Here is a 17,762-nt window from a genome sequence, read left to right as displayed (position 1 = left end):
TGATACCCTCAATGTATATTGTAGCTATATAAATTATAAATGAAACCAAAAGATTTATGCAGGTCAATCTTATGATTTGTGGTAGGTAATTTAATAATACGACTTCGTAAAATATTGTTTCTGCAAAGATAAAGTGTCTAAAAAACTACGTCGAAATGAATATTTCATAACGGTAATCGTTCGCCTTCAGCCCTGACGAATTGTACACCTTTAATTAGGCTGGACTGAAAAAATGTGGCGAAAAAACATCCGTTTTTCCATAATACCCCTTCCAAAAGCATTTTGATAAAAAAAAGTAGACGCGCTTATTCTGCATGAAAAATCGGATGGCTAGAATATGATAAGAGCTGCAAGTAGCGCAGAGTCTGATAAATACTTGAACACACCCGAAAAAAAAATTTTGAAGGACAAATCTCGCATGATACTCCAAGACAAGCTTGCACAAGAACGCTAACACCAGGAGAATTTTGAAAAAAACTTAGCCACATTTTGTGGTGCAATTGCACAGCCGCGTCGCCATGGGTGGTTACTACGCAAGCGTCAACTCTCTCGTATATAATTTTTGCCCCATAATATAATAATAAGAACCTTTACGAAAGGAGCAAAACTCGCCCGCAACGTAAATAATAATGACAATGTGACAACCGGGGGCGCTCACGCCGGTTGAAGTGAATCAAAATCACCCTAAAAATTCTGAACTTACACAGATAAAAAATTAAAGTTCATGTTTAAATTCCCAAGCAAAAAAATATGTCGTGAAATATTCTTTATCATGAAAAACTTATAATCGATTCCAGTGAGTTCTAAGTGTTCGACTGGTTACTGATAAGAACGTATATTATGTGAAAAATCATGAACTCAAGTCAGACGGCATAGTGGGAAGAATAATGCGGTTTGAATAAAAATTTACTGATTTAATTTAGAAGGTTAAGCTTAGGACAGAAGTACCTTCGAGAAACTCAAAAACTTTTTCGATGAACAATTTTAAATGAAATAAAATATATGGTACTTGAATGTAGATAGTTGCAGTAATCTTGTTGCAATTGCCTAATCGAAACATTTTTCAACAGTATCTCAACATTACTTCTGTCTTGAACTTAAACTTGAAAGCATTAACAGAAAGAACAGAGAGATGAAGAAGACGTTAAAAAAAGTACGACAGGGGCATCAGGGGTGGTGCAGCAGGCAGTCTGACCGCAGAAACAAGAAGCTTCTCGGCAACGTATGTAAACACCGGATGCGCCGACAGGTTTTTGTCCAATACAGATATTTTTCTGGGCGGCGATACAGAAGAGTTATAGCCGCAGGATGTTTCTTAGCTTTTTTATTTGATCAAAATCCAATCAATTGATAACGTCTTGCTAAAAGTTGTGCACAATGTTCGTAGTTTTTGAAACCGAGAGAATTGCTGATGTGGTGCTGTATTAATGAGATGACGTATCAAGGATAATATTCGACATTTTTGTATCCCTTTTTCCGGAATTTAATACACTGTTACGTTAAAAGTAGATGTACATCAGAGGAATAAATGATAAAAATGCATCATAAAATAATTTAAAAAACAAGAATGAGCCATTCTCACGAACTCAAGAAGCGAGCACAGACCAATCTCAGGGGATTAATCTACAGAATAATAGCTAATTCGAAATCTATCCCGGCAATTTTCTTCAAAATGGTTTAATAAAATTTTCTATAGAATTGCATCTGGTTAAAATTTTAGGATATTTAAACTTCAAGTGTAATGGTAAATTCACAAAATTTCATGTATGTTTGTATTTTAATGTGATTTTTTTTTTCAGGTAGAAAGTAATCAACGTTGGCATCGATGGAACGCAGTGCCATTGCATCGCATGTTAACAAAGCCGAATAAAAGTAAAGCCTTACAATAATTAGGAAAAAAATGAAACTAAAACCTTGAAATTCATCAGGCATATCACATAAACTTTTCGAACAATGAAAATTGCAGTTCTTGGAATTATCATGACAGTGAAAGCTGACACGATGAAAGATCGTGAGGCAAGGACGCCTAACCGTTTAAATAAACAAAATTCAGGTCGACAAGCGAACATTGGAAATTATTGAGCATCGGCTGTGGATTGAGGCTTTAATTCACTACACTAGATACCTCAAGTTTGACTTCACTTCAATTTTAAGTGAGAATAAAACTTTTATAGCGTATTGATGTTATTAACAGAATTAATACACGAGCATTGTGATTTCGTATTTCAGCCTTTCCGATCGTCTAAGCTATGCACTAAGAGTCAAAGTATTTTTAGACCAAATTACCTTCAAAAAGCTCCCTCAGTATAGGGTAATTAACGAGCCGTAAAGCAGCAATTAAGCTAACAACAGGGCGAGCGCAGTATGCATCTTACCTGCAAATAGATTCTAAGACCATGATTCTCGAACCTTTTTCGATCATTATTTTCAAATGCATGCAGGTAGATAATAATGTGAATGTTATAATAAAACTATTTAAAATGAACGGCAGTTCTGAGATGAGAAGAATCAAAGCACTGTATGAAGATATTAAACCTTAGTTCAAAACATCCTACACTTCCAATTTCCATTCAATTGTTTTTCCGGAAAAATGCAGTCATTATTGATTTATAACGAGTTATTGTCATCGAAAATAAGGATGAAAATTATGACATTAGCTTCGCTTTGAAGTCTAGGAGGAAGGCAGGTGTAAACCTCAACTCCAGAATTCCAGAACCTGGTGTTAATTTTCCTCAGCCGAAAGCGTGAGCATAACGGTAACCTCGACAAAACTCGACAAAAGGTACGCACCTGGAAGTAGAGGATGATCGTCCAAATGAGGCCCAGCGTGAGCTTCGGGTTGCCATCTACGATGTCTTCGCATCGAATGTTCACCACTTTGATCTGGAAAGGACAAAGACTTGAGCATTACCAAGCTTGGATTTTAATAAAATATAGCAATGAGATTATACAAAGGTACACATAGTTTTAAGCATGAAAAGTTAAAGGCTGACGCAGAACCTAAAATAGTATAGAAAAGGTGTCGGTGTATGCTGAAGGTAGCAACATGGACATAAATAATTATCCACGGCATTGCTTCTTAACAAGTTGACAGCTATATGCAGTGATCACCGAATAATATCATTTTGCAGTGCAGCTAAAGTCTTCAGCCTTAAAGATTGTATAATGAGATGAAAGATGTTACAAAAGATAGAATCAATCAAGTAGTAGGAAAAAATTTTAAATAGCTAAATTTTATTATTAACAAAAATTTGGTCTAGTAACTCAATGATAAAATGCCCCTATGCAACTATCGCACAAAAAAATAAGTGCTGGAACCTCTAATCACAAGAAGTAGCTTCATCAACGAAAATTTATTACCTGACGTACAATAAAAATTTGCATCGTGAAATCAAATGCGTTAAAGTTTCTAGAAGCATTCAATCTCGCATTTGGATAGCACAAGCTAAATTTATCCAACAAGTTAAAAAAATTGACGATTTGATTAGCTGGAGTATTCAGCTAGATGATGCAATATCACGAGCAGAATCCGCAGACTGCAACAACATTTTTTCTACCTATTTCAACGCAGTTTACGAGACGGGGAATGTTACACCTGTGGGGCCGCGGACGCCTACAGATCATTGTTGAGACCCGCAAAAAATCCAACTCACGAACCGAACACGGCAACGTAGAGCATCTTATACGAACTTCAACACTTGCTGCTCAATGTGCACCCCGCAAAATAAACACAACGATGGACAATATCTTACACCAACAAGAACCCTTAGTGAAAAAAAAATAAAGATAAAACATCTTACATAGCAACGTAAAATTTCTTGCCCTTGGTTAAGCGCAGCACGCGTGCGAAAACGAAACCCGCAGCAACCACTTTCAAATCTTGCAGAAAAATAAAGCTGACTTTTTTGCTTTCAGGAAAAAAGCGTTTCATTTTTGTTAAAAATAGCATGGTATGAATGGGACGGTTCAATAAAAAAACATTTTTGCACATCTTTCAACAGATGACTTTGTTTCCTGGTGACTGATATAAAACTACATAAGTAACCTAAAGAATGCCTAAGCATTAATGGGGGCAACACACAAAATGTAGCAGAAGTAACCCTCATGCGCTGTGCGTATTAGAATACATCATTCTATTTCACTGGTTCATCAGCTACTACAGCTAGAAACCCTTAGTTTTTGCTAGAATTATCATCACGAAACAATAAATGATTCAAAGTTCTAACATTGCTAAAATTTCAAACTTCGACTAATTTATCAAGAAATTTGGTATTTATCAATCCAGTCTAGTTAATATGAATATAGTCAAGCAATAAATAGATCAACAAAATGAAGAATATGAACTTTTCTGAAAAACGCTCCATGTATTCTTAGCGATAAAACTGAAAGGCCAGATAAGCTGCAGTTCTCAAGAAGTAAGAGAAAGCTAACATAAAATGGGTACGAAGTGCAAATTTTCATCTCGGAATTCTGAAAACATTTACATACAATAGACTTGACTTCACGATCGTCTTCACTAGATCGACTCACACATATTTGCGCTGAACAACAGAAAAAAGTTTTGGAGCTCCATAGAAGAGTTTGAGAAACCATATAAGTTGCGATGCAGAGAAAGTAATTGCCCAATTTCCATACTCGACCATCAAACCTTTAACCCCATCGGCAACAGGCTGTTATGAGATCAATTAGAATATCCATTTGCAATCAGCAAGAATGAAATATATCTTCACATCGACAGCCTTACTTAGCTATAATTCCATTATCAAAATATCTAAATGACCTACAAGCAATACCCTAGAGATATTTCATTAAAACTGCATTAATTGGCATTAATTAAGACAGTGGTGTAAAAAAAAAGTTCACTCAAAGTCAGAATGAAATTTTGTGCAATATTGGAATCACCGAAGATCACGATAAGAACTGTTAATTATTGTGCGCACTTTGCTCGGTTAATAACATAAATAGTCGTAACAAGAAACATCATGATTCTATTTGTGTTATAGGGTTAGGCATTCGTCACTGGTCGGCTTCGATAAGGGTAAAAAGTAACGAATATGCTCAGAAGGCTGGTCGTGCATGATTGAAAAATTACAATTTGGGAGAAGCAACGCATTCCCGAAGAAAATTGCTGGCAAATCAATCACAGACAGAAAAAAAATTTTTATTCTTACTGTTTTCAAATAGTTATAGTGTTTTCAAAACAGTAATGGAACAGAACAAAAAAAAAAAAAATGAGACAAATTAACATCAGCCATAACAGGGAAGCATTACAAATTTACAAGTTGCTTACCCTTAGCCTGCTGCTATTAAATTCATTTAATAAAACTTTTACTATCGGTTAAGTCTATTTCGATTTGCACTGAGATTGATGTTTCAATACTGTCTCTAATACTATGTTAAAACTAACATAATTGGAAGGTTACTGACATTACATAGTTCCTCTCGGTCTTGCATTCCTTAGAACCGCATAAGATGTAACTATATTCGATTACATAATTTTGAAGTTATGTAATTGACATCAAATTCTTAAGGGTGAGCAACCAAATGATTAGATACAAATTTATATTTTATGCGTTTGCGAGGCTTTTTTTTAATCTAATCGAGCGATTATCTAGAATACTTATCGTGTATATATTGGGATACGATCTGCCTAATATTTTCTTTTTGGTCGGAGAGGCCACGTGTAATCAGAGAGAAATCCAATATATTTGATAATTCAACCGACCTGTAATAGCTGAGCCGCTTTTCAAATGATAGGAAAACAGTTTTTAAGTGGAAGCTCGACCAAGTCGCAATGGCAATTGGCTTGATTAGGTCGCAATGACAACACAATGCCAGAATTCAAAGGTAAAATAATAGAATGCCACGTCACAGACTCTTTAAGTATTTCATGCAAAAAAAAAATCATTGAAATAGTTGCTAAAGGAGATATTAAGTTTTACAAGTTCCCAGATAGCTTTAACAGGAAACAGTGGCTTACGAAAATTTAACACTTAACTGAGACGCTGCAGTACAACTCTCAATTTTGCTAGCTACCCCTGGCATGAAAATAATAATAGGCACGTGAGGACTTTGTGAAGCAATTGTACGCCGAGGACTTTGTGAAGCAATTGTACGCCGAGGACTGTACAAGACCCAGGCCAGGTTTCTCGTCGAGACCGTCAAGGCGCATATCATAACTGTCACTGAATCCTTCAAGACAGCCGGCCATGAAGCGTCTAACGCAGCCGTGACGGATAAAGTCTCAAAGAATATCCAGCGTTTTCAGGATGTAAATACACACATAATTCAACAAGCCCACGTCGTCAAAGACGTGCGGCCGAGTGGTTGAAAGTCTCTGCATGGCGCGGAGAATCCCATGTATCAAATGTTGTTTAATGAAGCAATGTAAACTAAAATAATGTTTTCGACACCAATTTCGACTCATCGTGGACATAAAATGGGCGCAATACACGGATAAACAAGTATATCAAACAGAAGAGTTACGTTTTTAAAAGCAATTATTATTGAACATTAGTAATTATTGTGACGGCACTACTACCAAACTCTAACAAGGTCGTTAAGGTAGATCAGTGCAGGTATTTAATTCTCGAAGCTTATTAGCGAAAAACATTACTGAACAATAAATGTATCTCAGGAACTTCTCCAATAAGCAACCAATTATAATTTAATGTAACAACTCTAAGAAAACTAATGCAGAATCAAGCGATGCAAAGGAGCTCTCGCATCTTGGTGCAGAAACAAACCGTATCAAATTTTTCAATTGCTTGCACGCAACAGGGAAAGACACATGCTTGAATCAAACGAGAGTTTACTGCCTGCAGGCTGAGTTAGAAATGCTCGAGGTCAGTAAGCCTTGCAGAGGTATAGTGTGAGTTGGCGAGACGCTTCGTAGCGCGGCGTAATTGATTACGGTCACGGCAGGTTATGAGGCGAACAACAGACATGGCTGGACGTGTGGCGGGGATACAGGCTGCAACACTATAGGCATGCATGCAAGTATGGGAACCTAACCGTGCAGGTTAGGCGGCCTTCAAGTGAACGTCTTAAAAAAAGTTTGGTGGTTCACGAGCGGAACATGAGCGGCAAGGCGCTAAGGTGGAGTCACTGTCTGCTGAAAGGTCTACCAGACCAATCTAGCTCTACCAAAGCAAGCTTGATAAAAATTACGAGAGAGCGCGAAATGCAGACAACTTTAAACAATGTATGCAGAATCTAGTTTCAAAACTTATAGTGCCATTTGCATTAATTTAACGCTATAAAAAATCACATAATATTCGAGTACGGGTTTCAACATAAAAATGACTCCCGTTTTGTATTAAGACTATTTGCCAGCTATAATAAGAAATAAATACCAGTCTTATATTCCGTCGGTATTTGCAAATGGCAGGATCCACCATGCGACCAATTTTTTGGAATTGAAGACCCCTAGACCCTTGATGCTATGCTTCGGGGAGATGTAATTATCAATCTTTAGAGTACGCGTAAATCTGAAATGAAACTTGACTAAACGAAGTCAATATTAGCGAATAAAAATTTTTTCGTTGAAGAACAAGAACAATTTAGGAGATGCGGCTCAAATGTTATTTTTATCATTGACGGTCACTTGCTTTATATAAGTGAATTGAAAACAGTCACCAAGTTATTATAAGCACCTAAAATATCAAATTACGATTATGCACGACGTCAGAGTGTTCGCTGACTTATACTAAGTCAACCCATAAATGAACAAATCAAGAAAAATGTATAGTTGAGGCATTGGATATAGAACAGATTTGTAAAACGAATTTCAAATCAGAACTCAACGATGCAATGAACTCATTAGGCTAATCATCGGGGTGCAATGAAGGCAGGTTTTCATTGAGCTCGGTTATAATTGCACAGCAGTCACAATAAAGTTGAAGCAGGTTGATATCTATGGTGCAGCGAAAACAACTAAGTTGAAGTAAGATGAATTCATTTGCGATGCAGGTACATTTTAGCTCAATGAAAATTGCTCCGTTGATCATCCAATAATGTACTGAATTCAAATTATCCCAGTGTGTATCTAGTTCCGCTCATGAATTTTATTTAATTTTTAATTCATAAAAAGATGAACGCACCGAGACGATTATCTTACAGAATCGTGTACAAAAATGTCCGAGTTGCATTAGCAACAAAATTATTATCAAAATAATGCGGAACTGTACCGTTGAAGACCTCAAATGTGTAACTACGACAAGATGCTAATTTGGTCTAAAGTTTAAAGAGTATTGAGGCCTTAAGAGAATAGATTACGATCGCAAACAATTGATCGTTCGTAAGCCGTGAAATACTAGTTATAAATGCTGGTAGATTACAAAGAAGGGATGATGTTATCGAGGCGTCTGCTTATCTGCGATCTTAGGTCATGGGCGGAGTGGGTGGCTGACTAAAAGGCTATCCTAATTTATGGAGGTTCAGTGAAAGTGATGAAGCTTTTTCATAAAAATGAGAATTCCTCACGCAATAGCGATTAAAAAACATATCTTATATAGCTCATTTGAATAACCATAGATAGCACAACAAAAACTTGGATCGATTGGCGAGAGACCACCAACATGAGAATAAAATATGAATTTAAATAATGAACAATTTTCTAGGAAATTAGCATTTAAAGTTTCCGTTTTTTTGTATGATTCGGGGTTTCTACGGGTTTTACGGCAAGTAAAAGCATTTGGCATCACGGGAGTATTCAATCCAAACATTCTCAAAACAAGGGATAATATCTTTACAACGACTGCAGATTAAATCAAAGACGATTGAGAAACAAGGCGACTCAAATTCTATAAAAAAATGAACCAACGCAAGGCATATATGGTACGTTTGAATTAGACGCAAAACGTGATCGTCTACCTGGACAGAAGACGTTTGCATGAGAATCTTTAATATTTGAAAAATGCACACCGTTCCCGGACATGACCTAATCAAGTCAGTATCAATTTCTTGACTGAATTCTTTGAGGCTTGCACACAAAAGTTTTTTATTGGTTATCTTTCAACATTTTTCACACTCTATTGATTCAGTATGCACACCGAACTTATTTTTTAAGGAACAGTTCAGGGAAACTGTACCTCGTATACATAACTGTTCTATTTTCCCCACTCTTTGTTCAAAGGAAATATTACCATTGGTTTTATACCTCTTGGTTTTCTGGGAACAAGGGTCAAAGGTGAGGCAGCGGCGGCAGGCGCACTGCATGCATCGGCAGGCAAGCGGCTGGACAGCTCTCGGCAGCTCAGAAATGAGGGGAGCGTTCACTCTTTGCAGTCTGGACACTCGACTGCATTTACCTAAGACAGGCACAACGCCGGGCGACCACCCCACCTCAGTTATAAGTCATGGGCAGAAAGATTATAGGTGGCTAATGAATGGCCGGAACTCAGACAGCAATGATTTGGCTCGAATTTCGGGCCAGGCGAAATACGATCAACACGTCGAGGAGATCCAGTGGTGGCCTTAAAAGATGACTTCAAAAAATGACCGCTATCACAAGATGAGTTCCCAATACCGGCTGTCTCAACTACAGTTTTACGATCTGGGCAAGAATTCTTGGATTTCCTTACAAGGATTAAACAACTAAGCAATCGGCGAATAATTCATTCACGCTCATGTTGCTGGCATATAACTAGACCATCGTATAAGGCGGAATCAATTTGATAGGTACAAGAATGAACACAGCAAGGTTGAAGTATGGTTGGCCGAGGATTACCATCACTTTTTTCCAATGCAATTGAACTGTTGAAAATAGTAATCCATGCCTCTGGTGGAGCTCTTAAAGATCATTATAAACATTTTTGCAGGAGCCAAAAAACACTTTCGTTCTAGAGAGTTTTTTTCCGAGTCGTAAAACAATTCTAAAATGTCACGAGAAGCGATTTTAATAGGATTTTTTTAGGATTTCAATACAAGTGTCCCCTTTCATCTCTCAAACAACAAATGCTCATAGTCATTCAACTATTGCGGTTCAATTTTCACTTGGAAGTTCTGTCTGGCATTTAATCTCTTGCAAAAAAAAAAAACCATCATCGACTGATACAACTGACTTCTAGCGAGCTCAGTCTGCTCCGAATGTGTGAAAACCCAACTAATATGCCTTTCTGTATCACTTCATTCACATATATAGCATACCTAGCCCCATATACATCAAATCAACCAGATCTTCGAGAGAGACTGGACGAGTTGCGACTTTTCGTGATTGCTACGCATGTGAGCTTCATTCCGCTTACGTACGAACTTCTTGCATTGCTGTTCAATGTAATGGAGTTTTTACGGTCAGTCACCCGTGCGTGTCTGATCCAGGAAGTCGCATATCACTCAACTGCCCGTAACAACTGCCTAAAACCTGTCATTGCTCGATACTCAATTAATTTACCATGCCTAAAAGCATTCGTTGTCAGCATATACATATAACAAGGCCCTCTCTACGGAGTCTTTGGCAAAGAAAGTTCTATCATCACTGCAGGAACACTGAACTCGACTTGGAACACTGGAAATACTTATATTTAATATTAATGGCTTTCATGAATTAGTGACGGCAGTAGAACATCGATAACATCTTTTTTATAAAAAAAACAAAATTTATAAGAAAAAATTTCTCCTCAGTACATAGGACAGATTGAATCTTTAAATAATAGCCACCCCCGTTGTCTAAATTGGCCTCCCTACGCATGCTATGCTTACAACTCACGCCAGGCCCAAGATTATCATGGTTAAAAAGTTTCACCTGCAATGATGCACCAAAATAAACAGCTTCTTATTTGTTCTTGTGGGAATACATGTGTCTCATAACCTTAAGAACATCTCAACATCTCACCTGTCTGTATCTGAGGAAGTCGAGCGCGTACTGCACATTGTTAAGCATGTGGAAGCGCATGTGGCCCTTGTCGCGGGGCAGCGACTCGCCGCTCAGCACCTCCAGCAGCGAGATGAGAGCGTGCCCGTCCCGCATGTCGTTGAACAGGTCGTGCACTTGCCGGCCGGCCTGTGAAATGAACAAGTTTCCGTAAGGTTTTGAAATAGCGGAATGCTGGAAAGTGAAATGGACACTGAATTAGGAACACCAGCATTCACTGGGAACCTAAATTTTATTTTGTTGACGAAAAGAAGGGGAAAACAACGCTACAAATTTAGAGTTCAAGAAACTAGACGTCAAAACAATAATCTCTGCACTTTATTGTTTTGACTTGACGTTAAAACAATAATCTCCTAAAAATTTCAGGAAAGGTTCAATTGAATAAAATGTCTTGAAAATAGGAAGCTCGAGGCAAATTTTTTGCATTTCTGAGTTTCTATTATATTGTAAAAGTTTCAGAGAATTTTCCGGTCCACGCTCCAATTCAGTGGAAACAAACTAAGATGAAAACGGGAATTTTTCGAGGAGCAAATGCGATTTATGACGACTAGCACATTTTTTCTCCTCACGATGACTAGACGCATATTGAATAACCTTATCACTTATTCGTCCAGTACATATTAATAAACATCAAGATTATTCTAATAGCATATCATGCACATACTCTGGTAATATTCATCTGGGCGAAAACTTGATTGTAAAACGATGCATTGAACATCAAAGCATAATACTTAGCTCAGAGAAAAATAAACCTTGTCGCAACTAAAAAATCCTCAAACAAAAATGACCAGAAAACATACGCAAACACCAAATTATTAAGTGCCTAAATAAGTCGAACCAGCTATCCATTATTCTCTATATGACCCGTAAAACTAAAGTTCATGAACAAATCTACTCGCTGATTTTTAATATGTTATATAACATTATGCCGTTCATGACAACTAAGAAGCAATTCTAAAATTGCATTCCCGATCAGCTGGACATAAAAATAGAAACAAATCGGTCCCGACATGATGCACTGCATAAGACGAATTAAATTTGCCAGAGGCCGTCGACGAGATCACATCACGACCTCTCATTAACTCGCTCACTTGATCGCCTGGTTGGGTAACAACGCTACTTAATTCTTGTTGCTCGAGACCCGACAGATTATTTCTGAGAGCCGCTATAGAGCAGCACGCTATTGATGGGCCACGCTGTAACAGTGATTTGCCAACACATATTGGCCATTAATTATGAAGAAGTGATAAAAAATTTTATAACGTACATAACTATAATGACAGCAATGAAACTCTACACTAAATCAACTAATTATCATCTACAAATCATAAAAATTTATTCACATCGACATTAGCATCTTGTGGTTGGCCTTATCTGCAGTTTAACAGTAAATTAGCCCGTAGGAATGTGTTCAACGAAATAAAAGGAGTCATGTTTCAATCAAGGCTATGGAACCAGTAAAAAAATTCAAATCATATTTTATGAAACCAAAGTTTAACTATTCTAATATTGTTTAGAAATGAACACAAACTAAAGAATTTGGAAGCATTAAATAAATTTCAATATTGACGCAACCAGCACAACTTGCGCGATCAACGATGTCAAACAATATTGTAGAAAGAGGCATCATAACAGAATCAATGAGGCCTAAAATTAAGCAATTACTAACTGCGCCACAAATTGTCGGGAACGCCGAGAAGAATATAGTATAGGCGATATGTCCTGTGAGGCTCACACTCAAAGTTCTTTCCCAGGCTTTATAAAACACACGAGACGCGAACCAAGAATTACTAGCTCGGTGATGATGATCATCAAAGTTGCTCTTATAATCCGGTGATTGGAAGCGCTGTATATATGCAAGCTTCATTCTTTGTGTGGCAATAAATAAAATCGCTCACTGCGTGCGCTGGATTTGAATGCAGGAGACATGAGATGAATTCATCGCAATACACGAACATGCATGCTCTAGCTACAATGCAAAGCCGTAATTTTTAAGATATCAACGTATATTTTTGGGCTGGCTGGGAATACTGTTCAGTAATAAGAAACGTTAAATAAAATAAAAAAGTGGCTACACGGAGGATTAAAATACTTACGAGGATGGCTAGACGACGGGTCAGCTATAGGGATTAAAAATGGAAACTAAATAAATTCTACAGGATGCAATGTATATAAAAGGTTCATAATTAACACACAGTAGAAGCAATAAAATGATGATAAACTAATATCTATACAAAGTAGGAAATAGAATTTTCGAGAAAATTTTTAAATGGATAAAATGACATTGATTAAGGAAACATGTTCTCGGCAATAAGGGACGTAAAAGGCTTAAAAAATATCCGGTTTTACTTACTACGTATAAACAGATAAAAGCAAAAATATTAGCCCGATATTTTCATTACACACGAACTCCTATTAGGAAGAAGGCTTCAATTACTTCCACAACTAATGACGAGAAAGAACCGTTACCAGATAAAATCTAGACCAACAGTTGTAACCTAAGAGGAAATGCCCAAGAAGTGTAGTCGGGTGAGAGCGACTCAATGTTCAGTGGATAACGATGAAGGCTTAAATAGACCTAATGAGTATTGGTAGAAATATAATGGATAACTCAGAAGAAACAGAAACGTGTTTATTAACACCACATCCAATGGTAATTTACACAGGCAAATAAAGTACATAAAATATTCAAATTACAGAAAATTATAGAATTAAAAAACACAACTTACAGACCAATACAAACCTTATTAAAAATACGTGCGAGTTTCAAACGCCTGATAAAATGCTGAAGATATTCAAGACTTATAATCATAGATACAATAAGTGATAGGAACTCAGAACGAAATAACTGTCCTTTGACTTATACTCCGTGATACATAAATATTTACTTGTTTACTGCGAAAGATCTGCATGAAAACGGTTTGAAAATTGTGATTGTTAATTATGATTACATTGCGATTCTTTTGGCAGTGCAAGGAAGATTAAAAATTTTTATAGCATTCCACTGAAATTATGGATTTTAGTGAATCTAAGGAGTAGAAAAATGTTTTATTTTTAAGGTGAAATATTAAAAAATATAACTCGGTACTCACTGCAGTGAGTGACAGAGCGCATTTTTACGGACGGAGAGCGCATTTTCACGGCGAAAACATGAAGTCACGGACGGACAGACAGACGGACGGACATGGCGAGCACAATAGTGCATTTTTTCCATAAATGAGAAAATGCGCTAAAAATATGTGGATATTGAATATTAAAACAAAGTTAATAATTAAAAAAATAGATTTTTTTGTGGGGGAGGGAGAATGTGAAATTAAAAAATAAAGTGGCATGCCATTGTTTACATTACATAAATTGTGGGGTAGACTCGATTATCTATTATTTAATTAACATGAAAAAACAGACAATGGACAAAACACGAAAAAATGGAAAAGTTCGTAAAGCTCAAAATAGCACGAGTGAAAAAAACAAAGAATATTCAACGATAAGAAAATTGTGCAAAAACATTCGTGTTAAAAATTCTACAAAAATATGTGCTCCAAGTGAAAACAATTACATTTTGGCGAAACGAAACTAATAAAATAAAGTTTTGGGAAAATCTCTTGCCGAGATAAAGTCGAATCGCATATTGAGTTCTTAACGATAGAACGACAAACATAAAAAGAGATGTCCCGAGCAACGGCGCTTAATCGGTCCTGCCTCCTTCAAACGTCCACCGGAACTCGTGCTAATAAAGCCTTTCTCTGTCATCAGAATTAGGGACTCGGTGATCTGATTATTTGAAAACTGTTTAAATTAATTTTACAAGCGCAAAAATTCAACTAAATGCATATTTAATTGCAGTTGTATATTTGACCCCATGATATCGACTAGCAAACAGTTGCCGGTGACGAGTTAATACGAACTGAAAATTAAATTTCCAGAATAATCAATACAAAAAAAAAAAACAGATCGAGTATCTTAGACATGCCAATTAGCGATAACTAAATAAACTAAAATACATTTAATCAATTGCAGGATAACAGCATGCCGTGAAATAATTAAAAACAAATAAAAGTTACAAATGCACACAACTGTATAAGAACAAAAAATCGGAACACCAAACAGATACAGCGCGAAAAAAAATGGTTTCCAATACTAAAATTATGCACCCATTAAAACGCTGCTGTGTATTGAGTGCATCAACTGTGCGTAAACATGCAGATGCCACAAATGAAGGGAAGGCAACACGCAGGAGTGGCAACACCTGGCAACGCTCGCCACTCACGACGGGTGACAGCGGCTGGAGGGGGGTGCCAGAGCCAGCGCTGTGAGTGCCACTGGTGGTGCCATTGCCAGCAGTGACAGCCTCTCCGATGTTGCCAGTAGACAGGTTGTAGTGCGGGGCCAGGAACGTGTAGCGCTGAATACACCCATTTATCACACTCAAATAACAAAATGAGTAAAAAAACCTTATTAATAAATCAAGGCACAGAATTCACACTCAAATAACGAAGCTAAAAATATCATCAATCTTAATCATGTCATCATAATACAGAATTTCCAGTGCACAAATCAAGATAAACTGAGCCCCCAGCTTAGTTTCAATCGATAAATATAACATACACGAGTGCTTATCCACGAAACTAATTCGTTATTAAACCTACACGACGCACGATAACTGTAATTAATTTCCAGTCCTACTAAAAACTCAAGATATTTAATTTGTGAATACAAATTGAAGATACACGTCGTATCCATTCGTGGTGTGAGTGCAGTCATAAATATAATTTAAGTTTAAAGAACAGGTACGAGTTTTCATACGAGTATAGAACTCATAAGAGGAACACAAGAGTTCAACTCGGGGCTGGCTTGCATGAACGAGTCTGTCACATGTGACATGTTATATAATTGTACAGTGACAACCCTGAAGTGACAATATAAACTTTAAAGTGACAACGATTCATCTTCGCTTTACCAAAACTTGAGGCTGACAATGATTGCCTGAGTACCCATGATATTGCTTAAATATTCTCATTCAATTAGTAAAAACGGCAGTTGAATATAGTTCTTGTGAAAAAATATTTGCTTCAGAGAGCGAACTTTTTATAAATTAAATATTCGTGCCGATAGCGGAGAGAGAAGAACATTATAAATATGACAGCAATTAACTATGCTCAACGTTGATTCTAACGAGAGGTAATCATGAAACTTACAAATGTTAGCAAATTCGCAGAAAAATTATACTAGTTCTCATTACAATTTAAAGAAATGTATTCAAAAACGCCTACAAAGGGTTGTAATAAAATCCAATTACAAAAGAAACAACCAAGTAATCATGCAACTAGACTGCGAAAGCGAGTTGATTTTCGCACGTTATTTAAAAAAATTTTAACAATGAAGTTTAGTTACAGCATGAACCATGATTGGTTTGGTCTATAATGAAGTTTGGTTACAGCATGAACCATGATTTGTTTGCTGATGCCAGTCTAATCAACAAATGCGAATAAAAATGCCAAACAAAGCTTTGATTATTACAACGTTTTTCTTAGTTTCGCTTCGTGTCTGTCTGTCATCAAAAAATCAAACCTTAATTTAGAGCACTTCTGAAGATCCTAGAAACTTGAAATTTGGCATGCATGCTTATGCTGCCTAGCAATTCAAGATTTGATCATGAGAAGTAATAATTTAAAAACATAATAATAAAAAAACGGTTTGGGAATCGAGTTTTTTGTCGAACATCCAGAGTTGCCAACCCTGGAAAATGATTTGAATTGATAAATTGCTAAACTAAAAAGTAGAAAAAAAACATTTAAAAAAAACACGTTTTTCTGGTGGTTACAAAACTAAAAACAATGAAATAAAACAAATTAAAAAACTTAAAAAACACGTTTTCTTAACGGAGAAAAATGAAAAAACATCAACTCTTACATAACATTACATAACATTCTACATAACTTTAATGTTATGTAAGAGTAAATGTTTTTCTTTTTTATCCGTTAAGAAAACGTGTTTTAAGTTTTGTTATTTGTTTTATTTCATTGTTTTTAGTTTTGTAACCACCAGAAAAACGTGGTTTTTGAAAATGTTTTTTTTTATATTTATTTATTTTAATCCAACTGCGCACCGCCGCTAAATTTAGTCACTCAAGTAATTAAAAATTTTTTTTTTAAATAATATCAATGTAAATCATCAGACTGAACTTCAAAGTTGCAACGAAATTCATTCAGTGAGACAAGTACAGAGCTGGCAATTGAGCAGCGTCTGGAAATGAATAACGTGAAAAAAAAAACTCAAAAGTTGATAACACAATCAACGCCTGATCGAGTGGAAGAAAGGGAGTTCAACAAAATCAACAAGCAACTACAAAGCACGACAGGATTCTTGAACTTAACATGTCAGGATAAACGGGAATAACTTGAGCCAAGCAATGATAAGCAATTAGTTTTAATATTGGAGAAAGGAACTTTCGGGAAAACTAGCAATGTTTATCATTGAAGATCAATAATGAATTTTTACGAGCGATGTGAATTCAACCCACGTGACAATCAAGTGCGCGAAATAGGAAAAACGTATAAATAACTTAAGAGCGAAAAAAGGGAAAAATTTACAGTCCAGTACCTAAGCAAATCAACCATTGCACTAAAATGGTATATAATCAACCATTGCGCTCCTGCTGGTGTTACAGTAAATTTGCACTCAGACTGGCAGTGAAGGTTAGAAACAAATTATGAAATTATTGAAATAGTGAAGACATGATATCAGTTAGAATAGAAAAAAGATGTAATTGAGGTAAAACGTGGATGTTCAAAATCAAAATGCAAATCGTACCAAAGCAAATTTAGATCACTGAGTGCTGGACACAAATAGTTTTTCAGGAATAAAAAGAACTTTGAAAATAGAAGGATGG

At 36.3% G+C, this 17,762-nt stretch overlaps 1 protein-coding gene across 1 annotated transcript in view; it reads right to left on the bottom strand.

The window, feature by feature from the left end:
* Positions 1-17,762, bottom strand: part of LOC108669508 (dystonin) — a 195,401-nt gene that overhangs the window by 133,736 nt on the left and 43,903 nt on the right. The window contains exons 3-4 of the mRNA XM_047883232.1: positions 10,835-11,002; positions 2,791-2,883 (exon numbers count right to left, since the gene is read on the bottom strand). Of these exons, the coding sequence (XP_047739188.1) occupies positions 2,791-2,883; positions 10,835-11,002 (261 nt within the window). The remainder of the gene's footprint in view (positions 1-2,790; positions 2,884-10,834; positions 11,003-17,762) is intronic.

This window comes from Hyalella azteca, unplaced genomic scaffold (genome assembly GCF_000764305.2).
Source record: "Hyalella azteca isolate HAZT.00-mixed unplaced genomic scaffold, Hazt_2.0.2 contig12328, whole genome shotgun sequence".
In the NCBI taxonomy this organism is placed as follows: Eukaryota; Metazoa; Arthropoda; class Malacostraca; order Amphipoda; family Hyalellidae; genus Hyalella; species Hyalella azteca.
This window is presented reverse-complemented; position numbering and strand designations above follow the sequence as displayed.